Here is a 27862-nt window from a genome sequence, read left to right as displayed (position 1 = left end):
AGGGGACCTGCACCTAGGTCAGCTCCATTCCTTCTGGGGCCTGTCTGGCTTCATTCTTTGAGGTCTACTAGGGACTCCTGGAGCTCCCTCTTGAGGTCCCCCAAGACTCCAGGAGACCCCAAAAGGAAAGAAGCCTAGTTGGGGCTGGTGGGAATAAAGCTGGTAAGTCAGAGGGCTATGAACAGGGATATGTGTAGGCATGGAGGAGACGCTGCTCATTTCAGGAGAAAACACCCACCAAATCCCCAGCATCCTGACAGGGCCTGGCATGAGATGAACCCTGGAAACTTGGATAAAGAGTAGGCGTGGCCATTCCAATGGTCTCCTGGCACATCTGAAGTTGAACAGAATCAGCTCCATTTGACAGATGGAGAGACTGAGGCCTGGGATGTACCATGAGTCATGGAACCTGCTAGATCATGGCTGATCAGGGAGTACCTATCTCCACTAGCCACTCTTCTACCTCTAGAAGGGCCCTTAGCCCCATGTACCCCAACAAGCAGGCTTCCCCAACCAACAGAGGCTGGGCACAGGCTGGGAGCACATGAGTGAGGTTCACTGCATGCCTCTGTACACAGTAGGTGCTCAGTATTTATGGCTAAACAAATGGGCCAGGACTTTAACCAGGGAGAGAGGAAAGACAGCTTTTCTTAACCCCGGTTCAGGGAGGACTCTGGTCAGTGACACCATTCTGGGAACAAGAACATCATCACCATCACCCATGGGCTATCCCCAGCCATCAAGGGGATGATAATCCTCACCCCCAAGGGCCACCATTTCTGCCCTGGCCTCTGGTTATCATCATGCTTTGTGCTCAACTGCAGGTCTCACTCTGTCTACTCTTCAGACATGGAAACTGGGGCCCAAAGAAAGGAAGCGTCTTGCATAGTGTCCCACACTGGTCAACCTGGGAGGCGATGGGCATTGTCCCTATTGACAACCAAGGCAGGGACAAAGCCATGCTCTCAGGTAGGCAGTGAGTCCCTCCCTCCAGCTCAGAGGGGACTGAGGGGTAGCGTGAGCAGGGGGCCTACTGATCATCTGCAGGTCCCTGCCACCATCTCCTCCCCTATTTCTAACCACATGCAGCCTGGGCTTCTGGTCATTTTCTTCCCTTGCAGGTGGCAGAGGCCAGAAAGAATATGGGCAGGGGCCAGACCCAGGCTGGGGTGCTGGGCATCAACCCCTTTCTATGGGGTCTGCTGCCATCACCTGGGGCCAAACCCCCTAAAGCCAAAGTCAGAAGGAGCTGGCTGGAGACCACGGGGTAGCAGCCACTGGTGGGGTCTGGCCTGGGGGAGTGCTGGGACTGTGAGTTTAGGAAAAGGAGGTCTGCAGTGGGCAGGGGCCACTGGCTCCTGCTCCACCTGTGCTGCAGCTTGGACACTGCAGGCTGGGGACTCTGACACCAACAGCCCTTTCACAGCTGCTCCCACTCCCCAACCCCGTGCCCTTCCCCTGAGGCAGGATGACTCTGTGTGCAACACCCAAGACCTTTTCCTCTTCCTCCTCTTTTGCACAGACTGTCCTTCTGGCCAGAGAAAGAACAACAATTCATACTCAACTGTGGCCTGAGCCTCAGGCACAGGCTTCCAGCTATCTGTGTACAACCCTGTTGCCAATGACTTCCACTCCTCACACATGCTCCCTGAGGTCTGGAGAGGTAAAGGCTGAAAGATGGTTTTCTGCAGAGGTGGGACTTGAACGGAGACCTGAGTCAGTCACTCTTTCTGCCAAGGGAGATCCATCGTAGGAGACACAGTCCAAATATCACCTCCTCTGTGGGACAATTTTGTCCTTTGGAACTGTTTCCTACTCACTCCCAGCAGGCTGTGAAGTCCTTTAAGGTTGAAACACAAAGCAGGACTCTTGCACATGGTGAGCCTCAGAGGACAGTCATGGTGGGGCTCAGAGGGCAGTCTGACACATTGATCAAGCTCTGCCTCATCAGCTAAGCAGGACGGAGAGTCCCTGTCCTCCCTGTGCCTCAACAGCCAAGAACGCACAAAAACTGGAAGCAGCAAAGGTCACACAGGGCGAGGCAGAGGGACAGGGCAGAGTGGCTGCAGGAGAGGCCCCTGATCCTTGGGGGACTTGCATGACCTCAGCTTCAGGTCTCCCAGAGGAACCCTGAACCTGGTGCAGCCAGAGGCCTTTTCAGGAAAGGCAAGGAGGTCACGAACTTTGAGAAATCTGCCTGAAAGGCTTCCCGCACACACCTGTACATACCACCAGCCTCAAATTTGAATTCCTCTGTGCTTGGGGAACTCACTATGTCTTGAGAAAGCCCTATACATTTCTGCTGAGCCCTGATGTGGGAAAAGTCTTCCCCACTCTGAAGCAGGAAGCAAACCAGAGCTTGCTGCCTGCTACTTCACTGCCCTCCCGCTCAGAAGAGCACGGGAAGTGCAGGGGCCACCGGGACCCTGCTAGATTACCTGCATGGCATCCGCTTAAACTACCCTTCCTCTGTGACCCTGCCAGGGACCAGCCTTCCCCTTCCGCAGCCAACGTGGTGGTGTTCCTGTTCCCCCACCCCCTGCTCCTCAGTGGGCCAAGCCTCTTCGGGCTCTGGCCGCCTCAGTGCCACTTCCAAGGCCTCCACCTACCAGAGGACCTTCCTCCCACCCAGCCAGCCACAGAAGTCCGGACCCTCACCAAGCCCAAGGCAGCCCCAGAATCAGAGCCTTTCCAGCTGAGGATCCTGTTACTGGAAAGAGAAAATGCTATGCACACCTCCCCCTCTACGTTGTCCACTTCCCTGTGCTTGAAAGAGAAAGAACCCTTTCCAAGGACCGCTCCAGGTGTAGATCTAGTAGATCGCTGAGAGCCCCAATTCCTTCCTGAAGTCCACCACACTCCCATCTACCTAGAGGTAAGAGGGCTGCAGTCATAGTAAAGGAAGATGCCCAGAAGGCTACTAAGCTCTAAGCTCGAGAGGCCAAGACAGAGAAGGCAAGGAGCAGAAAGCCAAGACCTGCTTCAACTACTTTATCACCAGACTTCTGGGTAAAACGAGGCACCATAGCATTAGGAGGTCTGATCTACGGTGGAAGAAAGAAAATTTGGATTTCAGCTCCTCTCTCCCTGCTCTGGGTGCAGAGGAGACACTAGGGTCTCTGCTTCTTCAAGAGGGAGGTGGAAGATTGGGGAGAAGGTGGAGTTGAGGGGTCAGGCAGACACAGAAAGGAACTCCTGAGCCAGAAAGAGGCCCCTGGGTCCTCAGGTCCCCGGGCACCAGGCGGCAAAGTGGCGCTAGGAAGGGCCTAGTGGTCCGGGGTCAGGGAGGTGCCTACCCCTGGCAGGCCTGGTCCGGCTGCGGGAACGGCTCCTCTGTCGCTGCAGCCGGGGCCGCCTCAGCAGCCTGTAGTAGTAGGAGGACCTCCCGGTGCTCTTCCTGGCGTTGCTGCCCGCGGACATGCTGCCGCCCGCCGGGCACCGGGCCGGGCCTGGGCGCGCTCACACGGGCCCCATCGGCCGCTCCGGACAGCCCGGCGGGGGCCCCGCGCTCTCCCGCGCTCCGCCGCGGTGCGGTGGCCGCGGAAGCCCAGGCTGCCCCACAAAGTCACCCAAACTCCTCCCCCGCCTCCCCGCCCCGCCCCGAACAGCCGGCCCCGCGACGGGGGCCTGGGACCGGGAGGCCGGGCTGGCACCGGCCCGGAAAGTCAGTGCGGGAGAAATCCCGGCCTGGAGTCGGCGGGGCGAGGCGACACGGAGTGCCCCCGACCCCGGGCGGGACCCCAGGAGATCCTGTGCCCAGCCCCGAGAGCTCCCTATCAGACCTCGAGGCTCAGGGGGCGCCCTCTCCGGCGGGAGGGAGTGGAAAGGGGCTCCGGCCTTCGCACAGGAGGCCTGGCCTGCACAGTGCGACCAGTCAGCTTCAGCTGGGACCCCTCGGCCCAAGCGCCCTAGAGGAAAAACAAAGAGCAGGGCCAGCGCACAGCCTTGGAGGCGCGGCCCGCTGGGTGGAGCACCACTTTCCCAGGACACTGGGCGCTACTTTACGTTTTAAAGACAGTCCCGTTTGATCCCAGTTATTATACCACTAAAATCATGCCGTATATTTCAAGCACACGCAAAGTAGAGGCTGTAATGAACCCTGTGCATCTGGAGAGCTTTGCCAAACCGAGACATTCTGCTCCTTTTGATCTGGACACTTCCCCACATAAACCTCTGCGTAGGCATGACTTCCTCCTCCCACTGGGCATTTCCAGCAGCTCTGGCAGGCCTGAGGGTAGAGCAGAGCAACTTCTGCTCTGCTGGATGTAGAAACTGCAGCTTGGAAAGGGAAAGTGACAGCTCCTCTATTCACCCACTGAAAAGCTTTCCACAAGGCACTCACTCTCAGCTCAAGAACTTTCCATGGCTCCCAGAGGATAGCAGCTACAAGCCCAAACATTCTTCTTTGGTACGAAAAGCTCCAAAAATCATCACCCTCCCACTCCCCAACCACCTTTGCCTCACCTCTACAGCTTCCCCTGTGTCTCACTTCTTTTTGCTCTGTGCCCAGCAAGACCAGCCTTCCTGCGCTCTAATTCTTCCATCTAGCCTGTCTTTTTGTTAGACCCACATCCCTCCATCCTCTCTATCCTAGTCCTTAGTGATCTCCTTTTGGAAGCAGTCTTTATTTCTAAATTATTAAGATAACCACCTACCTGTGCTCCATTCCCTCAAATACAGAGAGGGAAACCGAGGCTCTGAAAGGGGCGGGGAGGGGGGGCTCTGTCTCGCTTCAGTCACCTACAGAAAGTGACACAGCCAAGATATCTTAGGTTGGAGCTGTCAGTCTGCTACTTAGAGGCTTGGGGTAGATTAGTCACTTCTGGTACTGGATCTCCCTACAGAACAGCTGGAAAGTGGGTCCCGGAGCAGGCAGGCAAGAATCCAGACCAGGTTTTGCTCCTCACAGGGGAACCCCTTCTTAGGCTCCTCAGCCTAGAGGGAGGGCCCCCAGGTCTGGAGAAGCTGGGATCACAGCTAGAAGCCAGGCAATTTACCAGGACTATGGGGGAAGGGTCCCAAGGGTGTTGCTCCTCCAAACACAAACTGAGGCCCCAGCCCCATCCCATGGGAAATGAAAAACATTAGTGCCTCCAGGACACCCTTAGCCTGCTTTCAAGCACTACTCCAAGTCTTCCTGGACGGACTTGCACCCATTAGCTCAACTCTGAGCCAAGCTGTGGACTTTCTTAGCAGGTGTCCTCCTCTGGTCAAGACCCTAGAAGCCAACTGTATACCTTCTACATGGGCAGAGAGCACTTCTGCACCACTGTACCTTGGTACTCCCAGGGATGAATAATGTCCACAGCTGGTCCACCAGTTTTAGAAGTGGAGAGAAACTCCAGGCAGTCCAACAAAGTAGGCATAGTAATTCTGCTCCCAGGGCCTGGCGTTCAGCTCCTAAAGCAGGAATCTGTGCTCCCATGGAACAGGAGGCTCGTTACTATCTGTGAGGGGTGGTGGGGACAAGGGTCTTGACTTGGTCCCTGATGGGCAGCTACAGAGGGGTGTGGATGCATGGAAAGGCAGAAGGGGAAGAGCCCAGGCTTAGGAGCTCCTCTGTAAACAGCACAGCTCCACAGCCTGGTCTCTCCTAAGGCCTTCTCCGTGGCACAGTTTCTCTGCTAACGAGGAAGAGAGGATGTGGACTCCAGCCTGTCTTCAGCTAGTGAGTGGAAGACATTTCTGCTCTCCTGGCCTTGGAACAGGAGTAGCCATTGTCACCATGGTGTTGAGCATCTCTGCTGGCCTTGATGGGTACCCAGGAGGAGGGCTGGGGCTGAGCAGGCAGGGGCAGAGGAAGAGCTAAGAGACAAGAGGAGGCGCCATGATGCCCTGCTCTTCCTGGCGGGACTCTGGAGTGGGCAGGCAGACAAAAGCCTGCTCCCCTGCGCCCCTGCAGAGCATCTGGAATCAATCCTGCTGTGAGCAAGCCCCCGCTGGCCTCAGCTCCTCCCTAGAACAGGAACCCCCGTGGCTTCCTCCCTCCAAACAAGAGGAGCTCCCCATCTGGTGACAACCTAGGCCGGGGGAGGGGCTCCTGAAAATGCTCCTGGTGACTGACAGACAGACCCCTTCCCTTCAACCAAGGAAGCCCACTCCCCAGTTGCCTCAGACAGAATCAGCTTCCCTGGACCCTGCTAATCTGATCCATGAGCCTCAGTGGATCCAAGGACTAGGTCTGGGCTTGTTTTCCTACTGATCCTACCTCCAGAGAGGCCCCCAACTTAAGTCTGGCTCCTAGCTTTCCCTGGCTGCTTAGGAGAGGTGTCCAGGCTGCAATCCTAGAGTCACCCTAGCTCATGAAACTGGCATATTCCTGAGGTTCCCACAACTCTGGGAAACTCCCACTGATTTAGGTCTTGATGGGGCCTGGAACGTGCACATTTAGTAAGTGCCAGGCACAGAACTGGGCTCCATAAATCAGACCTCCCACCCTCAGAAGTCTCCCCAAAGACCACACTGTCACATAGCAACCACTGTGCCCAAGCGCGCTGCTTCAGCCTCCAAAAGCCCTTTCCCATCTCTGCCTTGTCTGTTGCTAGAGCAGCTGCCATCAAGCTCTTAGGGAAACAAGGGAGAGATCTATCTGAAGAATTCCCCTCTGAGCAGAAAACCAACAGTGTAATAGGAGAATTACACAAGGATGGAAAGGAGGTGGGTGGCTTGGGAACTAGGCTGAAATTCCACATATGCTGTGGGCCCAGCCAGAGCCAAGATGAGCAGGTACCATGTCGTCCTAAGTCCTACTGGAGTGTCAGGTTTGAAATTGATAAGGAAAAAGGAAAAATAGCACATGGCCAAAATTATTTTTGAAAAACCTTCATTTGCCCATAAAGTAGTTTTTCTCCAAGTGTTAGGCAGGTTATCCTGTGCACAAAGTACAGGCTTGGCCTAAATCATCAAGAGACTATTTTGTGCAGGAAAGAAACATTGCCACCAATAACCCAGTAGCTACAGCCACCAGATTCACCCAGGAAGGAGAGATGCTCCTTCTGGAGGAACTGCGGAAATATAAGACTGCCCGACCCAGTAGGATGGCAAGCTTGACCTCAGGCTTGTCTGCATGAGGAAGGTGGATTTAATGCTGATAATGGTAGCTGAAGTGTGTTTTGCATGTTCCTTGCATTCCCCATACACATTATCTCATTTAATTTCATGACAGTTCTAGCTGGCAGATGGTTTTCTTTTTACAAAAATACCGGAGTTAGAGGGAGGGTATGGTCCCTAAAGTCACAGAGCTTGCACGAGAAGTTAGGATTTGAACCCTATGGGGTCACTGGGCTGAGCAGAATTTCAAGCCAGGGGGAGGAGGGGCGACAGTCTAGAACTTCCCACAAGAGTTGGCTTTCTCAAAGGACAGGAGGAGGTTAGGGGGGACCTGACCTGACAGGGGAAACAGAGCCCGCACAATGGGTGTCTGGAGGGCTCAGACCTGTCAGGTTTCCTGTCTGGACAGGGTGGGTGGCAATGACCAGGGGAAGTCCCTAGCGAGGCAGTTCTGCACACATGTGCCTCCCAGGACAGTCTCCATCTCCAAGTGTACACAGCCCCGGGAAAGGGTGTGAATGGGGGTGCCCAGCACTTGGCACTCACAGTTAAGGTCACAGCCTCTGCCCGTAGAGGTGACTTGTCTGGCAGGCAGTGACAGCTTCCTGCAGCCACAGTCTATCCCGGATTTCACTGGGGAGGTGGGGGAGGCTGGAGCCCAGTTTGCCCCACTTGGAAAGCTCAGTGATGTCACAGTCAAGCAATCCAGGCCAGCCAATCACCCACGACCCCACTCTCCTCCTCCCCAAACCAACCACAAATTCAATAACATCCTTTGCAGAAAATGGCCAAGGCAGGGCCAGGATGACCCTGGGCTTGAATGGCTCTGCCCCTCTCAACACGGGTGGAACTGGGGAATCAATCAAGCGTGGACATTGGAACTCACACACACACAAAGAACCTCAGGGAGCATAGAGTGCTTTTTAAAACAAGCCACCTGACCCTGGGCTGGTGGGATGGAGCCCTGGGGAGAGGCCAAGGCTCTAAGGAGGTAGGAGATAAATCAGGGGGTGGCAGGATGGGGAGCAGCGTGAGTATCTCTGGGACCCAGTTCCCACACGCTCAGTGGATGAGGCACCTCTGCCAGATTCCATCAAGATCAGCTAACATCCCTGGGCCCCAGCTCACTGATATGCCCCTTCCTGTCCTCCAGAAGGCAAGAAAAGAGGACGAATGTCAACACAGTGTCACAGAGCCCTGGAATGTCAGAGGTAGATGAAGCCATGGGAGTAATCGATAGCTGAGGCCCCACTGGACAGCCCTTATCTGGAGGACTGGCCTAAGTCACAGTAAGCAGGGACTCCATGTCATTCCTGAGGGGTGCCTGCCCCCTGTCCTGAGCAGACCAGTTAAGGTAGGGCAGCATCACTTGGAGGGTGGGACCTCTCTCATCAGGCCACCTTTGGTGGTGGGGCCAGGCCGGGACTGAATGCAGCTGCCTAGGCCAGCTCTCCCCTCAGTGGCCCAGATCTTGCCTTCCAGAACGTCTGCTGCTCGGGCTCCTATCCTGTGGCCCAGGGGAGGGTGGACCACTCTGCAAGCCCCACCTGGCCCTTTCTTGCTCCCCTCACCCTAACAGCCTGCATTTCAGCCCAGATGGCCAGGCCTGGAGCCACTTTCTCCCTGGACCTCCTCTTTCTCTCTGACCCAGAAACACTGCCAAACTCCAGGTGGACCCCGGACCCCAGCCAGACCCCTCACCCCCACCTTCTCCTGGCCAGGCTGGGGCTGAGGCTCAGCGTCTCTGGGCCTCTTCCTCCCTATCCAGTGATGGGCCCAGATGGCTGCACACCCACTGGGAGGCCAGGAGAGGTGACATATGGTCCCGGTATGAGGTCACAGAGCCCCCTCCACAGGCAAGCCTGCCTGGTCATCTGTGAACCATTTCGTGACTGGCACTGGCCTGGATTCCAGGGGGAGGAGCCTCCTTCAGTCCTTGCGAGGCCTCAGAGGAGGACAGCTGAACCAACCTAGTAGCCAACTCCTAAGAAGCCACCATGTAGATGGGGAGCTGACAGGCATGGTTTTGGAGTGAGGAACTGTGTGACCCCAGATCAGTGTGTTCACTTCTCTGTGCCTCCATTCCCTCAAGCAAAAAATGGGCATAATATTTATACTGTGGGAGAGTCAAAGAGGATAGTGGACGGAAGTCTTGGGTATGGGCTGGCCAGCATCTGTCCCTCCAGGCTATTTCTTTCCTCAATCATTGGTCAGTTCAGTTCCTAGTCCAGAGTAATCTCAAGACTGAGAGGGAGAGATGGTGACTGTATCAGAGAAAAGTGGCTGAGACTCTGGTCTGGAGAGAACTGGAACTGGAGAGAAGTTCTGGAAGACTGCTTGGGGGAAGGTCCCTGGTCTTGCTGTAGAAGATTGAGTAGGTATTTACTGGATAGACAGCAGAGTATAATCCTTGGGGGGGGGGGGAAGCAAGAGCAAAGGTCCTGTGGTAGAAGCCAGCAAAGTATTTATTTGGGACAGATGAAGAGCTGAAGGCAGGAAAGTAGGGGCAAGAAAGCAGGCTACCCACAGATATGAAGGATGAGATCCACACCAAGTTGAGGCCGAGGCAGCCTGCCCAGAAGTGGACAAGGGAAGCAGTAAGGACAGCGGCTGGCAGATCAGACCTGGAGGCTTCAATCTGCCCCTGTGCAGCTGGGCAGCTGGGAACAGGCCCAGCCCCTCTCTGATCCTCACTCTGCAACCATGAAAGGAGGGCCTGGCTCTCTGAAGCAGGCCTCCAGGTGTCCCCGAATGACACGTGGTGCATTCAGACAGATTCCAAGACACCACTCCCAGTGCCCCCAGCAAATCCTATGGGGACAAAACCAAGGAATCATTTAACAGTACTGAGAACTGAACCCAGGGCTTCACCCCTAAGCTAAACCCACAGCCCTTGATTTCTTTCCTTTTTTCCCCCTCCTTGATTTCTTTTTTGAAACAGGGTCACTAAGTTGCCCAGGCTGACTTCAAACTCACAATCCTCCTGCCTCAACCTCCTGAGCGCTGAGATTCCAGGTACATACCACCACACCAGGCTAACAAATCTGTATTCTTTGAAGAACCTGGTAGCACCCTTTGTGCAAAGCAGCGCAGGCTTTGGCTTAAGCCACCTCAAGCCTCGGCTGAATATTCCTAGTCTTGAGCAGGCCCAAGGGACTTGTTTTCGATCCTGCTTCCCCTGGTTCACATCAACCCCAGACCAGGCCTCAGCTCAAATCCCAGCCCTTCCCAGGTCTTCCCTGGCCAACTCCTCAGGCACTTTTGCCCCAGTCTCCCGGAGTACCCACTGGCCTGTTTAATTTTCTCCAACCTATCAGTCCCTCTCTCTTATCTGAGTATTCAAATGTTCCCATATTGTCTCCCCCAAACCTTAATACGGCGGGGGCATTCCTAACCTGTTCACTCAGAGACTCTGTGCTCAGCCCAGAATATCAGCAGAAGCACAGAAGGTGTCAGAGGAGGGGCAAACATTGCCAGAGTCCTGTCCCTCTCCTGGGCATCCTAAGCCCCCCACAGCTGGCACCCTAAGGCCACGCAGGTGGGGATCAGATGCAGATTCTGCCCCCTTTGCCGTCACCCTTCCCCTGGAGAGGGAGAACAATGAGGCCCTGCTCCTGCCTGCCCTGGGAACAGCATTTTCTCTGGAAATTCTACCAGGGAGAAGAGGAAGGGCTGGGGCCCTGCAATTTCTGTGCCTGCTCAGACAGGAAGTAGCTTTAAGTTTGGGGCCAAGGAAAACAAGTTCAAGGTCATCCTGGAAATCAGCATCCCCCAATCACTAAGCCTGGATAAAGCTCTCCTGTGATTAACGATTAACATAGACAGATGGGATATGAAGAGGGGATGATCCAATACCACAAAGGGTTATGAGGAAGCAGAATTTGCTCAGCTACTTCTGACTTACCTCTGGTGATGGGGGAACTCACTACCAGACCAGTCTCTTTCCTTAGAAAGGCTGAAAATGAAGCTATGTTCCCACAACTAGAATTATAGAGGGCCTCCTTGAGAGGGTCAGGTGGTCAGTTTGCCCTCAAACCAGAGGGCTCAGGACCTTCCCGGGGTCACCTGCGCACCTGGAGTCCTCCTACAAGTCCCAGCAGAAAGGGAAGCCATTATAGACCTGGTAAGGAGAAGCTGATGGGGAAGCTAGGGCTGGAATTTGGGGTCTCAGTCCACCTCACGTCTTTCCTAATTGTAATGCTGGGACTGGGGGATCAATCTCTGGCTGACCACTGCTGGCTGGAAAGTTCAGAAGCCAGGCAGGGTTCTGAAATAGTCCTAGGCCCATGAAGATCCTGGGGACGCAGGTGAGTCACACAGTCCCTTGGGCACCACGACCCTTTCCTCTTCCCTGTAACCTGTGCTTTAAGCTGGAAAGTAGTTTCAGACAGGCGTTCTCCAACCTCTAGTGTATTCAGTCCTCCTGGTGCCTGTCCGTCACACTTGGCTGCTTACGCGGCAGCTTCCGGCCAAGCGCAGGCCCTCTTCCCCTCCCACCCAGCCCCCAGCAGTGCGCTTCCACGGCCCACACAGCAGCCTGGAAGCAGCAGCAGGCGTGGCCAGTGCTGCCCCCTGCCGGACTGAAGCACCCTAAGACAAAATCGGCCCTGGGGAGCACAGGTCAGGCTGGGTCAGGCTGCCACCCACAGGTCCAAGGTCTCTGTTTCTGTAGGTCTCTGCTCCCACCATCCCCCCAGCCCAGGACACAGTGCACAAGGAGGCTTCCAGGACCCTGAATCTTGCAAGTTTCAACTTCATGCTTGTCTCTCTATCAACCTCTCTCCATCTTTACTAATATCCCCCTGGACCAGGAGCCACTAAACCCCTGCATCCTCTCTGGTCTCTAAACAACCAGTGTGGGGATTTAGAAAATAGTTCTTTGTCCCTGCTGCCCTTTGGACCCTTGCCCTGGCTCACCTCTCCTGGGTCCCCTGGCCAGCTCCCCCTCACTCTCCCTTTCCAAAAAAGTCAGCCACTTCCTTTCCAAACTTGCCTGCTCCAGCCTCCATCCCTACCCCATGTGCACATTATTTTTCCAAGCTCCCTACTTTTTTCTCCCATGGAACCCATGAATTGTGCAATGACAGATGCTTGCAATGATCAGCTCACACCTGCCTTTCCTGGCACACTGTGCTCTCGTGGAGAGTCTGCTGACTTAGCTTATAACCCTAGTGTCCAGAGCTCGTGGCTGTCACGGGGTAGCTGCCATTTAGAAGGGAGGTGCGTGTCACTGTGGAGTACTCGGGACAGCACTGTGCATTTGCATGTACTTGGAGCGCCTCCAGCCACCGGGCCTCTGGACATCCTGCAGTCTTGGGCTCTCAGCAAAACCAGGCCAGAGGCCTTCTGTTCGCACCCTAAATCAGTCACCCTTCAGCCCTGCCTCGGAGGTTTCAGTGATGTGTGGCCCATCAAACAAATTCCCCCCATTATCTTTCACATGCAGCACGCTGCCTTGCTGCTGTTTAATAATGCATTTGGCTCAGGGGGGCTCTCCTTGGAGAAATTCGAAGGCTTGGCTCCAATTCGGAAGCAGGCCCACAAGCTGGTGCAGGATTCAAGGCTCATTTCAGCCCCAAACCCTGAACAGGTGAGAGTCTCAGGTGGAGGGCTAAGTGGGCAGGGGACCAGCTGCTGTCACCTCTCTCTCCAGCATCGAGAACCTAGGCTAAGAACAGTATCCTGGCCCCTACCAGGGTCCTCATAGGCAATTCTAGGGAAACTTCAGAGACTCTGGTCCCTCCTCCAACCAGTAAGGATGCCTCCCGGCCCTGCAAATCCCAGGGATGCAAGCTCAGACACAGAAGCAGAGATTCTGAGGGTATCTGTAAGCCAGGCATGACGCCTTGTGCTAGACTTAAAATGTCTCATTGCATCCTCACAATGACCATCAGAGGTCAAAATATTATTGTACTCATTTTACCGATGGAGAAATCAAGGCTCAGAGAGAAACAACGTTCTAGGGTTATACAGGAAACAAATGGTGGCTCCTCAGGGAGAGACAGGTGAAAGGGTCTGGTGGCTCCATGCTGAGCTACCCACTCAAAACCAGGGCTTATAGGAGGCAGGGAGAGCTCCGAGCACTAGGGTCCAACAGCCTGGGAGTTAGCATCCCCCTCTGGGGGTCCTCAACTGTGTGATACTGGCGTCCTACCCTCACTGGCGTGAACTCCACACTCTGTAGATCATGCAGACCTTCCTCCCAGCACCATCATGCGACTTCAATGATGTGACATGTGGGCAGCTGCCATGCAGACTGTCCAATCCCAGGTCATGTCATGCTTGCACAGTGGAATAGGACCTGCAGGGAAACTCGGGCTGGTCTGGGCAGAAGTATGACCCAAGGCTCAGAACCAGCTGCGAGCCCTGCAGAAATCTAGGTCAAAGACAAGGCTCCACCTCAGATCACAAGTGGCTGGGGCCAGGCCCTCCTACCCAGACTGGAGGTTCTCAGGAGCACAGTTCCCAGGGCTGCCCGGTGTGGGTGGGCCCCAAGTAAGACACGCCATCCAGCCTGGTCAGACCTCTGCCACCCCGCTCCCCCCACCACCACCAGGTCTGCTCTCTCTGGCTCCTGAAAGTTTCTGCTTCCACTTTAGTTTCCATGGCAACCACCTCTCTTCCTCTAATTGTTTTCCTCTTCTCAGTCATTTTGCCATCTTCGCTAAAGGGAGGGTAACAGTAGTAGAGCAGGGGCTGTGGCCAGGAGAAAGAGGACAGTGAGGGACAAGGCTACGGGGTGGCAACTGGGGTGCAGGTAGGGAGCTGGTGACCTCAAAAGGCCTCTAGACAGAGACTGTTCTTGGAAGGGGTCTCAAATGTGGCTCTCCATACAGCATGTCTTGTGGCCCTGCAGGAGATGCTCACAGCTGGGCACACCAGGCTCTGCAAGCTGGCTGGGACTAAACTGCTTCTTATGCTCTTATCTTCACACATTGGGCACCCTCCAGCCCTGAACCTTACCCTTTAGGACATCCTTTCCTCTCCCAGGCCCAGCTCCAAACCCTCTTCATGCAGTTCTTGTTAATATCCCACTGCGTCCATCACCCATCTAAGCTTCCTGGCTGTGTCTGCGCCTCCTCATTCTGACTTCTCTCTCTCTCTTTTTTTTTTTATCGGTACCAGGGATCGAACTTACAACCACCTGCTTGCAAGGCAGGTGCTTATGCTGCTGAGCTAAATCCCCAGCCCCTGACTTCTCTCTTGGGAGGCATTGGCTTTGCCTGGAGGGGAGAGGAGCACCTAAGGGTGAGGTCAGGACAGCGATTCTATGTGTTTGGCCCTGCAGGATAGCACACGGGAGATCCACAGGAGCAGCCCCCAGCCTGTGCCCAGAGAGAGCAGGCTTCTCATCTGGGTCTGATGGCCAGCTTGCCTTGAAGCCTTCACCAATTCATTCTAGAACTCAGTGTTCCCTTGTGGTAAAGTAAAAGCAGGCCTCACTTCCTTACAGGTTATATTGAAGGATAAAGAGAGTTTTTAGATCTAAAAGAGCTTGGAAAATTCTGAAGTGCTGTTTGGTGCCCATGATTACTTTTAGGCACTGAATTAGTGCCATCTAATCAATGGCTCTGCAGCCTCCTTGACCCCCGGGTCCTATGGCTCTCTCCCTCCACCTGCCGACCTCTGGAGGCACTGATTGCCTGCATCTGGCCCGCACCACTGTAAGAACCTGACCACAGCCAGCCACAGTACCATCTAGGTTTCCCGGCACGCGCGCACGTGCACATACACACACAGTGCCACTGACATGTCCTGATGCTGGCTGTCTCATCCCAGGAGGCTAGGGCACCTCTCAGACTTGACAGAGAGCAGCCCCGCCTGGGTGAGGGTGGAGGTGAGGAACAGTATCCCCTTTCCAGAGCTAATATGGGGAAGGACCGTGGGGCTGTCCTCTGCCTCGTCCTGGTCACCACTGTCAGCTTCCTCTGAGGCTGGACCACCTGGAGACCCTCCCCTTGAGGTCCTGGTGCACTCCCCAGTCAATGGTTCCCATCAGGGCAGGACAGAGCTGCTTTCTCTTTGATGCTGACAGTGCCAGCAGCCTCAAACCTGCACATCACCCCCTTCCAAACTGCTTACCCAGGCTGCACCTGCCTAGGCTTATGCTAGGATGAGGCTGCTTTCCATGCACAAGGGGACATCAGGGCCACAGTGGCTAAGGGTGGGACATCTGAGTATCCTCAGTGACCATTTTACCACTCCCCTCACCTCCCCCCCCCCAAAAAAAACCCTGCAGAATGAGACAGCATTAGCAGGCCCAGAGAAAAGAGAGTAAGATGTGAAACACCAAGAATATAAAATGAAAGCAAGGCCACAATGGCCAGCCAGGGCTTTGGCTTCTTCACTTCCGCATCCCTGCTCTGCTCCTGTGTCAAGAGTCCACAGTTCTCACAATTGTCATTAGGAAGTACATTTCCCAAGAGCAGACATTTGAAAATGCATGCGAGTCTTGGTGTGACACAGGAAGGGACATTACGTGGTCCCAAGAGGGCTCCAAGACAGCCCCTCTCTTCAGAGAATTAGCACTTTGGTGGGATGCAGGGATGCTCAGATAAGAGGCAGAGGAAGCACAGAGAAGGGATAACTGATTCTGACTGACAGGGCAGGAGGAGACCAAGGAAGGCTTCCTGGAGGAGGTGGTGTCTGATCCAGGCCTTTGAGGAGGATTCCAGCAGGTGAAAGGTCTGGGACATAAGTCCCATAAGTCAGTGAAGCCACTGAGATGTAGCAGCAGTCTGGGCCCCAGAGCAAAGACCTAACTTGATCTCCATCTTCCAGTGCCACAGGGCTAGACGCACTGATCTTATGTCCCATTAGTTGGGCCTCTTAGGCTGGAGGGGGTTAAATGGTCCTGAATGAGGCCACTTCCCGAGGCTAGACCCCCAGAGCTATGGCTGTCCTGTCACTGCTGTGACAGGGCAGTGGCCTGAGAGTGCCTCAGAAAGAGAAAGCCTGCCAGGTCTTGAAGCCTACAGAAAACAGTCTCCTTGAATTCCTACAGCAGCCCAATCCAGGATTTCACACCACCCCAGGGCCAGTCAGGAAGTCCTTCCCTCTATCTAGCCTACATCTCTCTTGCTGAAATGGTACACCCACCTTGCTGGACAGGCAGGGAGAACAAAGCACAGAAGTGAAATGCCTCCTCACCAGGCGCTCTGTCTGCAGTGGAGGTGGGAGTGGGGAGGGTGGGGACAGTCGGCGGGCAAAGACACAGCCCTGGCTGGCTAGGGAGCGTGTACAAGGCCCTCTTTGTGTGCATGATTAGTGCATAAGCCTGGGGAAGGCCACGGGGATGTCCTCTCCCTGGGCCTCCAAGGCTTCCCTGACCCAATTTAGAAACTGCGTTTACTGTATTGCTCATGTCAAACCTTCCCGTTGAGGTCTCTATTCCCAGCATGCTCGTGAATTTTCCGGGGGTTGAATTTTGCGCAATATGAAAGCAATTTATTAAGAAGATTCAACCCCCCAAATTTTTTCTGCATGCTCTACAAAACATGGCAAGTTTATCCTCTGCCATCAGTGGGCTCCCTTTGCCCAGAGCAGTATGATCACTCGAGTTAAAGCGACAGCCCCTGGTCCTGGGAGGGAGGAAAGATACACAGAGTGTGAGTGCCTGGGATGAGTGTGAGAGTGTGCAATTCCAGGACCCTGGGCTCCCACCCCAGTGTGTGCAGGACCCAGAATGAACCTGTTCCTGCATGTCCTGGGTTCAAAGACCCTGCTTCATTCATAGTCACCTTGCTCATCACATTTACTCATAGCAGGACATTGGCCTAACCTCTGCAAGTCCAGCTTCCTCTCTGAGACTTGAAAACTAAACTATGGGATCGCTTGCTGAGTGCCCTCACTGTGAGTCCCCACATCTGCTTGACAGGAGGGTTCCCTTGGTTAGTTACCATGAGAGGAGCTGGAAGGAGATGGTCTGTCCAGATGCCAGATGGAGAGGCCCAGGCAGTGATGCTGACTTGGACTCAGGCTTGGCCTCTCTTCTCCCTACAGCTCTGTCCTGTTAAATGGGTCACTAGGATGCACTGCTTATTGTGGTAATAAACGCAAGCACAGGTACAGCATGCTGCTCTTTCTCTGGACCAGACACTCCACCGAGCTCTAAACAGCCCTGTGGGGCAGACGCTGTTACTGCTGGGTCTCAGATGAGGATTTAAACCCTGGGAGCATAATCAATGTGCCTGCACATTGCTTCTGCACGCTTTACAAAATATGGCAAAACTTTGCCGAACCGGATTCTAATCCCCGCACTCTGTCCCCAGCACCTGAGGTCTGAGTTTTCCAGAATGTCCACCTCACCTCACACCACAGCACAGGCCAAGCTCCTCTTTCAGCCATTCAGGGCTCCTTTCCCATTCTCCTCCACACTCTCCCTGCCTGTGGTTGGGTCTGCCTCCTGCCCGTACACCATACTCCCCAGTCTCTGGCCTCCCTTTCTCTGCTCAGTTTGATTCCTCTGCTTTTCCCCAAGTCACTTAAAAATTCTCAAGACCCAAGTCCAATGCCTCTTCTTCCATAAAGCCTTCCCAGGATCACCAATAAGGTGCTGGAGTCAAAGGGACATCTCCCGCTGACTGTGTGGGGTCTTGCTGTTCTCTTGTACAGCTATCTATATACAAGGCAGCGTCCTTGTTCAGACAACAGGTGACCAAAGCAGCCTCACAGCCCAGCGGCAGGGGCCCCACCCTGGGCCTTGGCAGGACAGTTATCTTTTCTATGCCATGGACCCTTGTGGCCTCTGATACAGCCTAAGGACTCCTTTTCAGAAAATCTTTTTTAAATGCATAAAATAAAATGCCAAGGATTGCAAAGGAAACCAATTACACTGAAATATGGTCATCAAAATACTTTTTCAAAACATGTCACAGCAATATATGGGCTTTTTTATTAATGCCTTAAATAACAAGAGCTAGGTCTAATAACTATGGTCATTTTGAACAAAAACGTTTTTTCAATATACAACCATGAGAGCTTCAGTGATTTCTATGATTTCCACAGTGGTGTTGAAGAGTTAGTGCCACTGCAGTTGATCACCTACATTTGGAATAGAAGGAACTGCAACCTGTGATTGTAATTAGAAGTTAATGAAAGTCAAGGTGGGACATATATTATTTCTCCCTTCAAGTTCATAGCGCTCCAGATTTCAGCCAGAGACTCTGTGGGGTAAAAACCCCCAGGTGACAGTCAAGGATCAAAGGGGAAAACACAGGCCTTCTAGAGCTCCATCCCCAGCCACCTGCACAGTCACTGCACAGAAGAACCAACCTCGTTCACGTGGTGGGGTTGTTCCAATTGATCCCAAAGCCCTCTGTAGCTCTGGCTTGGCAGAGGCCCCTGAGAATGATACTTTGGATCTGTAGTGTCTCAGACAGTCCCTGCCACCACCCAAGGAACTTGTTTTATGTCTCAAAAGAGCAGGGCTGACAGGGAATAAATTGCCAAGGAAGACTGGAGGAGACTCCGACTGTCTGCCCAGCGCCTGCCCAGCCACCCCGCTGTACCCACTGCCGCCTGTTCTCTGGGAGAAATGAAAGCACCATTAATTACCTGGGAAGAGAAGGCGCCGTGAGGATGTGCCCAAGTGCTGTGCTGGGAGTTGTATCTTGCCACATTTATGATCCAGACACCAAACCACTCTGCCAGGCTGTCAGCCCTCACCTTCTAACCATCAGTGGGCCAACATCTCCTCCCTGGTGCCCTGGGCCATCATCCGGATGGGTCTCCCCAAAACCTCCACCTGTGTTGCCTGAGTAGGTTGCTCTTTGCAGACAGGGCCCAGGGTGCACTCCTCAGGAAGGAAGACCTATGCGTCATTGCTGTCCCCTTCACCAGCAGCACCTCGAGTCCACAGCTGAGTCCTAAGGCATCCACACTGGAAGTGTCTCTGACCTTGCCCAAAACCCACAACCAACTCTATCTATCACTTCCGGCCTGGGATTTTTTCCTCATCACTCACCACCATTGCATCCCCAGCTAGACCCAGGTACCCCACGGGGGTTCTTTGAAGCCTGAAGGAAATCTTGCTGGCAGATGTTGGTGCCTTCCAACGGGGGAGAAGTAATTGCATTGCAGCAATGCCCTGAACTTGGAGGAGCTCAAAGCCAGTGTCTCAACTCAGCTGGAGGCACAAAGTCAGCAGACTCTCTGCACACGTGTGAGGCTACAGAAGGGCAAAGAGAAAGGCCAGGCTCAAGTTCAAGATGCAGGCAAGACTTCTTCCCCAGCCACAGGCTTCTTTTCCAGCTACTGCAGCCTTCCCAGCAGCAATCACTTTCCTAGTCAGTGTGGTGCCTCCAGACAGAGGAACGCTGGCTCCTCAGCCTAAGGAGACTCACAAGAGACATTCCCTGAAACGCTGAAGGTTCCTTAGAGCACTGCAAAAGGGCAGCTGGATCAACCTCAGACCACACAGTGCCCTAAGCACGAGAGAGAAATAGCAAGGCAGACTCCATGTCCAAACTAGAAAGGATCAGGATCTTAAACTCTCTCACTGAGTACAAGAAGCAAGTTGCAGAATGATGGATAACTTTTAAAAGCAGAATTACATTCTATATATCTCCATGCATTTGAAAATGCAAGGCAATCTGAAGAAAATGCGCTCCAAGTGCCTTAGCAGACTGGCTGGCTTCTGCTGCTGGAGCCACTCAGATGCTACCCCAGCCCAGCATCAGCCCAGTGACCTGCCACACACCATCAGGCAGGGCAAGTAGACAATGGATATCAAAAGCTGTCTCTCCCTTCCCTCCTCCTCTGTCTTGCAGTGCTCGGGACTAGACCCAGGGCCTTGGCACTAAGCTATATCCCCAGCAGTTTTTTAAAATTTATTTTTAATTTCAAGAGGGTCTTACTAAGTTACTAAGCTGCTGAGGCTGGGCTTGAACCTGCAATCTCCCTGCCTCAGCCTCTGAGAGTGCTGAGATTACAGGTGTGCACCACCATTCCCCCACTGTTACTTTTATATATTAAAAAACAGATCATGGTGCAGGATGCTGATGATGTGAGGCGGGTGGTGGGAATGTGGGGTGGGGAGCACATAGGAACTCTGTATTTTTGGCTCAGTTTTTCTAAGAAACTAAAACTGCTCAAAAAGTAATGTCTATTAAAAAAATTGAAAGACTTTAAAAATTAAAAACACAAGAGAACTTTGTCCCTAAGTCTGTGTTTCTCCGGATTGAACCTGGCTTTCACTGTTCTTGGGCAGGTCCCAGTTCCAACCTCGCTCCCATCTGCGGAGGAGCAAGAAGGCAGAAACACCCGCTAAAGCTCCAGTTGGGGATTCTATGGAGGTCCCCTGTAAGAAGTCTTTCCATCTGCCTAAAATGCCTCCTGCCTTCATTGGATGGCTCCTATTACCCTTCTCCAAAAGCCCTAATTTCAGAAGTCCTTGCCCTGAAATGCAGGCTCTCTGAGGACAGTCTGTGTGCTAAGTGCCTCTTTGTAGCCTCCAGAGCTATCCAGTGTCTGGCGTAGGGCAGGGGCTCATTAAGGGTGTGCAGAGCCAATGGATGCCCTTAGGTTCACATTAACATTTCTGAAAGCCCCAAGCACTGTCTAGACATCTCTCTGGGGCCACTCATCTGGCCTTGAATTAGAATTCCACCTACCCTTGTTAGCAGCCTCAGCTCCTCAGAGGCGGTTCACAGGACTCACACCCTGATGTGTGCTCAAACCTGCTAGATCACCCAGCTCAGGAATCACAAACACAGTGCCAGCAGGAGCCAGAAAGGGATGGAAATGAGAAGCAGGCTGGACCAGGCTAAAATCATGGACCGTAAACACCTCAGTCCTCCGCAGTCCCACTGATGGCCAACAGAAAAGCCAGATGATCTAATTCTATGAGAAGCTGCTACAGAGATTTTACTGTCAAAGCCTTCTGATTAATTGTTCACTGTAGGCAATGAATTCATTTTTTGTTTATTTGTTTGTTTTTTGAGACTGTATAGTTTAGGCTGGCCTTGAGATCATGTGTAGACAAAGCTGGCTCGAACTCACAGTGATCCTCTTGCCTTGGTCTCTAGAGGCTGGGATTACAGGTCTGTGCCACCATGCCTTGATCACATTTAAGAGTAAATAAACAGGATGAGGGATGTAGCTCAGTAGTAGAGTGCTTGCTTAGCATGTGTGAGGGCCTGAGTTCCATCCCTAGCCCTGCAAAATACATAAATAAGTAACAACAACAACAACAACAACAACAACAAAAAAGCCAAAGCTCTCCCATCAGTCTAAGCAGAGGCCATACCACAAGACCTACTCACCACAGAACCTAAACCTGACACCAAAGGGGACCCAAGGACCAGCCAGTTCCAGGGGGCAGGCAGCTGTCAGCTCTGGCTACCACCTATATGTACCCAAGCAAGGGACTTCACCTTGCTGAGCCTCTGCTTCCTCCTCTATAAAATGGGAGGTGAAGAATCATAATGGTACCCGAGTCCCCAGGGTGTGGTATGGATGTTCGAGTGATCGATCGTGAGGGAGGGAGAAGCTCTGGGACAAGAGGAGTCATAATCTGTACAGACTCGTCGTTATGTTGACAAATTGGCATAGCTAGGCCTGGGGACAGAGATGCAGATGTGTCACAGAGGGTCAGGCTGCAGGCGGCACCCCTGCCCACCTCTATCCCTCATCCCTAATCCCTAATCTTGAAGGGGCAGACAGTGCTTAGCTGCAGACTCTGTCCTGGGAAGCTGGTCACAGCCTCACACTCTTCTCAAACTCCAACATTCCCTGCATGGCAGAAACAAATACTGATGGAGACATATTAATATGAACTGTTCATGGGCTGGGATTTAGCCCAGTGGCCTAAGCACCTGCCTGGCAAGTGTGAGATCATGAGTTTGATCCCCAATACCACCATACACACAAAAAAAATGTGCACTGTTCACATTATACAAGGCACTGTGCTAAACTTTTCAAATAAGTTCCTGCCTTTTTATTTTTTTACTTTCTCAGAAGTCCCAAAGGGTAGGCATTTTTTTTTTTTTTTACCTCCCTGTTTTATACATGAGTAAACTGAGGCTCAGAGAAGGGACCTGGCTTGTCCAAGGTCGGCTGCTAAGCGCTGCAGCCTAAATTTGTTCTGAGTCTATTTTGGCACTCTCAGACATCACCGGCCTGCTGCTCAGGTGCCTGCCTTTCTCATTCCACAAGCCTGTGATTCCTCCAGTGTGCCAGGTACAAGTCCAAGTCTGGGGACACCAGAAACAATACTGGCTCCTGCCTCTGTGCAGCCTCACTGGATTGGGGCACAGGGTAGGGAACCAATCACTTTCCCTGGAAAGCCATTTGTAGAGCAGATGGCACCTAAGCCAGGGCCACCAGGTGCACCAGAGGCGAACCAAAGGCACCTCCATGCCTCTGCCAGAGACTAAGGACCACAGTCCAGACAGAATCAACTTCACTTGGCTGCAAAATAAGCCAAGGCAGGTGGAGGATGGGTGGCAGTTTCCCACTTGAGAGAATGTGCAGATGTAGAAGCAAGGGAAAGACTGTGAAGGTAAGAAGGAGATGCATGACCTCAACCTACCCGCAGGGTCTCAAAACAAAGAGGCCTCTATACCAAAGGAAAGCACTCACTGGCCAGACACCACCATCCTGGGGGCGAGATCAGGAAGACAGAGCCAGGAAGCATCAGGGTGGGGTCTGGTCCTGCTGTGTCACAGCAAGGGCCCTAGCCGGGCAATCTGGAGTTGACCTCAGGCATACCAAGCCAAAGTCAGAGTAAAATAGGGATGAGAAGGACTGGTCACTGGCTAGCAGGGACTGGGTGAGGCTCAGAGCAGGCAGATAGGACCCAGGTTGGGGGCAGCAGCCCACCCACCCAGGTGCCCCACACATTTCCTCGGGAACATGTCTGCCCTCGACTCTATCTACAGCCTGCGTGTAAAAGAGTACTGGGACCTTGAAAAACCCAGCCCTTGAAGGCATTTGCACCAAGGGCCGGCTGGTCAGATCCTCCTGGCTCTCTTCGTGGTCTGTTGGTTTTAAAACTGTAAGTTCTACATCCTGGGAACCCCTTCCATCGTGGGCAAACCAAGATGGTGAGTCCTCTGGCCAAGGTCTGGCCTCTCATACAATCCGGTATTCTATTGGCAAATATTTACTGAGGCCCTGGATCAGGTGGTAGTGGTGGTGGAAGGCCACCTAGGACTTTCCATCCAGTGGGGCACACACACACAAAAGTGTTAAAAAACTATAAATAAGTAGAGATGTTTCAAAAGTGTCTGAGTTTATCACTGGGACTGGCTCAGGCTCTGCACCTCTGAGCCACACCATAGATGAAGATGAGGATGGTGCTGCACCCCTATCCTCCCTTCCCCTCAGTACCTGCCATTTCCATGTCCCTGTTTAGGCAGGAACAACATTTTAAAGTAATACACAGGATCTTACCATGGGAAGTTCAGATAGGAGAGACTAAGTTTTGGCTTACATCAGAAAAGTTATCCAAATCTAAAGTCATATTTGAGAGGAAAAATAGCACTTATATTACAGGGTAGTGGATATAGTCACTCATATGTGGATTTTATTTAGTGCTTTGTAAATAAAAGGAAAAGCTCTAGTTTAAAAAAAAAAATACTACTAGGGGGCTGGGGATTTAACTCAGCGGCATAAGCACCTGCCTTGCAAAGCAGGCAGTCGTGAGTTCAATCCTCGGTACCAATAAAAAGAGAAAAAGAAAAAAAAAAATACTACTACATCTCTGTGTGTGTGTGTGCATTTGTGTGTGCACAATACTTGTTATAAAGGAAGAAACAAGTATTCAAGCAGAGAGAGAAGGTCACTGTCTTTTAGATACACCCATAGGGAGGACTTCTGCATGGAGAGGTGTAAGGGGAGACTGAAACACTCATCTCATGGGCATACCATGGAGGAAAGAGGTTCAGGCAGTGGAGCAGCCAGGGTGAGGTTACAGCGCCCTGTGGTCATGCAGGGTACAGACAGATACCTGGACCTGGGTAGTACAAGGGAGCAGGACAAGGGACAGATTGGTGATACTCTCCCAGTGCCCCCCAACTTCTGCTTTAGCTCAACAGTCACTGTCTTCACCCCAAGAAGACCCCCAGGGAATCCAACTATATCAAAGCCAGAGGTGCTGAGATGGCATCATCTCCACCTCTGTTCCTACACACCCACCCCATCTATCTATCACTCGCTCAGCCAAACCTGTCCTGAGCTGGCTGTGAAATAACATCTTCTAAGGGGACAAGGGACCATTTGGTCTCCTCCCTCCTGGTGGAGGTGGGGATGGGTGAGGTGACATTTTTAAGTTGTTAACAACTGACATCTGTTAATTATTATTTGCCCATTTCTGTTTTGCTTTCGCCCACACCATTGCCCAATCCACCCAGTGGCCCCAGCCCTGAGAGGTGGAAATATCACCTGCCTGCAGAGAGGTAAAAGGCCCTGCATGCAGACAGTGGAGCACTCCTAGCCACAGAACCCACACACTTTCTGGGCAGTGAGCTGAGAAGAACAGAACTAGGGTGTCCTGATTCCCTGAAGCCCCACACTTCTGGAGGCGTCCTCTTGGGGTCTGAGAGGAGACCTGCTACTCAGGCCAGGCCCTTCAGGGAGCCCAGAGACTCCCAAACTGAGCCCCAATCAATGAAGCTGCAAATGACATGAGTCAGTTGAAGGAACATCCTCCGAGAAGCTAAGGGAGGCTGGAAACCAAGAGCTGTGCCTGTCTGGCTGGAAGCCAGGGCTAGACTACATGGGCACCAGGACACCTGCTGGCTCTGTGAAGGCTGAAGGCACTCAGAGAACAAGGGCACGGCTATGGGCCATGCGAGCTTCCTGGGCCCAGAGGAAGGTTTGGGCAATGGGTTTCCTATTGGGGCTGGGGGGACTATGAACACTGAGCTGAGAATCCAGGGCTACTCCCAGTCAAGACTCAGGGAGTGACCCCATCAGGCTAAAGTTTGGAGAGCTTCTCTGGGGGCAGTGTGGACAGCAAGGGAAGCAGCAACCTGAGAGGAGGCCGTGGTGGGCTTCGGGTGAGGAAGGGCAAGACAGGGTGCAGGAGACAGGCCCAGCCCATAGGAACTAGTGGTCTTGGGAAGGAGGGAAAGCACCCAGTGGAGGTTCCCGGCAGGGGTTGGGCAGTGCAGTTTCCACTGTAAGGGAAAAGCTGAGGGCCAAGCAGGGGCTGCTGTGGGAGGAAGAGGTTTGCAGTGGGAAGAAGAGGACTCCCGTGCTAGATGAGGATGCATGCACTTTTGGTGAAAGTCACTTCTCTCCATCTGGAACTTGGAGGAGGGTCAGGATGAGAAATTTACAGCCAGAACTGGGAGGAGTCCAGGTTCAGGGGTCACTGCTATCCTGTGACTATGAGTGGGGCTCTCAGAGAGTAGCCGGTGGGTGGAAAGGGTGGGTGGAAAGGGAGAGCTAGGAGACATGGACAGAGAAGCATCAAGGGCATGCAGGACACAATGACAGAAGACAAGACGCGAGAGGCAGCTGGAGGCTGGTGCCCAGCCTGAGGAGGCTGCTGGGACCACAGCAATAACACAGTGACAAAGATCCCACGTAGCATGAGACATTTGCTCTTGAGCTAGGGACCTGACGTGGATTAGTTACTTTCCACTGATGCTTCCAAGAGCCTGCTGGGGGCCATTTACAAAAAACAAAGAGCAGCTCAGCACTCAGCCACCCAAGCCTAACTGGAGCCATACAAGTCTTTAGCCACCAATTGTGACTGGGGGGCAGTCAGTATTTGCTGACTGGTCAGTGATCCACATGTCCCATGGGGAAGGGGTTTCTAGGAGTCAGAGGGTGACCAGGTGGAGGCAGATGACTACACCTCCAGCTGGGAAGGGCGGTAGGGAGGGGAGTCTGGCCAGGGATTCCACAACTTCCTCCAGGAGCTGGCCTGGGCTGCTGAAACAGGAGCCACCCATCTGAGCGGAAGGATCTAGAAGGGTACAGCAGGGGGTCAGAGCCCGGAAGGACCTTTAATTCTCATTCAGCCTTTAGAATCCAAACTTGGAAAACAATGACTACTAAAAGAGAGTTGATGACTAAAATTTTTGACTGTTGCTAAATTTAGCACTCAGGGTGGAGTAGGCATAATGACATTCAATGTGTAAACTTTGACTAACACCACCAATCTCACTGCTATAGCCCAGTTCCCTACATAATTTCTTTTTCTACTTTCACCCTGAATTGGGACCCTGTCTTTTAAAAACCTTGGCATGGGAGAAAAATCAAATAACAACTTCCAACCCAAGGAGAGCTTAGAAGTAAATGAGATCCCCACTTAGTAGACCATTAGTACCTAATTCCTGTCCGAGAGAGCAGGGTTTAATTCAAAGGAATCAAATGAAAATGGAACGAACTTCAGGCACCTGAAACGGTCTGGGAGAGCTCATGAAACCATTGCCAGGATCATCCAACATCCCACCCAAGTGTAACACTGTCTTCAGTTCTCACCCAATCCTTGTTAAGAAAACATCCTGAGATCTGCCTCCTTCCCCAACATTGCCTCTCTCAGAAGCTTGGTCTTCCATAGTTCATAGGAAAAATCTCTCTCCACAAGAACAGTTCCTGGTACACAGCAGACAACTCCATAGAAATGTGCCGACTCGACCACTCTAGATAGCAGCTAACTCCTGTCACAGTACAGGGACTCAAAGGCCTCCCCAGAGTCCTCAGAGTGCCAAGAGCCACCCTTCCAATGGTTGCCCTTTTGCATGTACCTTGTGTCATAGTTTATCGCTTGGTTCTAGAGGACAGTATAATAACTGTCAGAAAGGGCTTCTCCTAAGCATGTATACGTAGCCCTTTCAAGTTTGGAAGAATCTTTCATCATCATCAGCATCATCATCATCATCATAATCAACTGCAGTTCTGAGCCTTATACATGCTAAGCAAGCACTCTATCATTAAGCTAAGTCCCCAGTCCACTGGACAACACTAGTATGACACCCCAAATTCAGACCAGAATAGGGGAGGTATACACCTAGCTCCAGCTCTGCTGCCAAGGCTGGGGCACCGTCACTAACCTGAGAGATGCTTGCAGCCTCCTCCAGGCATGGGAGTGGCTTTGTTTATTTATCACAGATGAACTGCCCCAGTTGCCTACAATGTAAATTCCTTCTTGGGAGAAAAGTATTTCCACAAAAATTCATCGAATTTAACAACCCTTCATGACATGCACATTATGTGTTTATGGATCCCTTGTTTTTGGTCTATATTTGCTCTCTTTTCTCTTGGGGCCAGCATTCTAGTGTTCCTTGGGGATCCTTCTTTACCAATTCCCAGCTCTGTGGAGCTACAGAGCCCAGAACTGGTGGGGAGAGAGGGGGAGGGAGACAAGCAGAGAAATGTCATATCTGACAAGTTCACCCTGGTCTCCTTGGGTTCCTTACACATGTGAACCCATAAAATCTTTTTACACTTTGGCCAGCTTTGAGGGGCTCATGTCTGTGGGATGCCTCATTGATACCCATACAAGCACTGTGCTGGGCACTGGATTGGGATCCTAAGATAACAAAGGGTCCTTGTCACTCAGGGGCTCTCTAATCCTGCACCAGATGGACAGGCTTATGTAACTGTCACAGCATCGCTTCCAGTTAAAAAGCTAAGATGGGGCTACAGAAATCATCTCCCACCCCTAAGTATCCACCCACCTCTTCCAGTGGGATCTAAAGAGCTCCCTGCCCCCTACTCTATCAGGAAATAGCTCAAGGACACACCCCACTACTAACACCTTGCATAAACAAATCTCCCTGGGCCTCCATTTCCTCATCTGTAAAGTGGTGATAAAAATGCCATGTGTGCCTGGGGAGACGACCATAGACAGGTG

General features: G+C 52.6%; 1 protein-coding gene across 5 annotated transcripts in view; it reads right to left on the bottom strand.

Moving 5' to 3' along the window:
- Nucleotides 1-27862, bottom strand: part of Dab2ip (DAB2 interacting protein) — a 178724-nt gene that overhangs the window by 114891 nt on the left and 35971 nt on the right. The window contains exon 1 of one of the 5 annotated variants that reach the window (XM_005004046.4): nt 3297-3537. The exons of the other annotated variants lie outside the window; for them this stretch is intronic. Coding sequence (XP_005004103.1) covers nt 3297-3420 — 124 coding nt within the window. The 5' untranslated portion in view covers nt 3421-3537. Of the gene's footprint in view, nt 1-3296; nt 3538-27862 lie in introns of those variants that run through there. 5 annotated transcript variants of the gene reach the window in all.

The sequence above is a fragment of the Cavia porcellus genome, unplaced genomic scaffold, assembly GCF_034190915.1.
Source record: "Cavia porcellus strain 051 isolate PalLab524CR breed Dunkin Hartley unplaced genomic scaffold, mCavPor4.1 scaffold_1, whole genome shotgun sequence".
NCBI classification, from domain to species: domain Eukaryota; kingdom Metazoa; phylum Chordata; class Mammalia; order Rodentia; family Caviidae; genus Cavia; species Cavia porcellus.
This window is presented reverse-complemented; position numbering and strand designations above follow the sequence as displayed.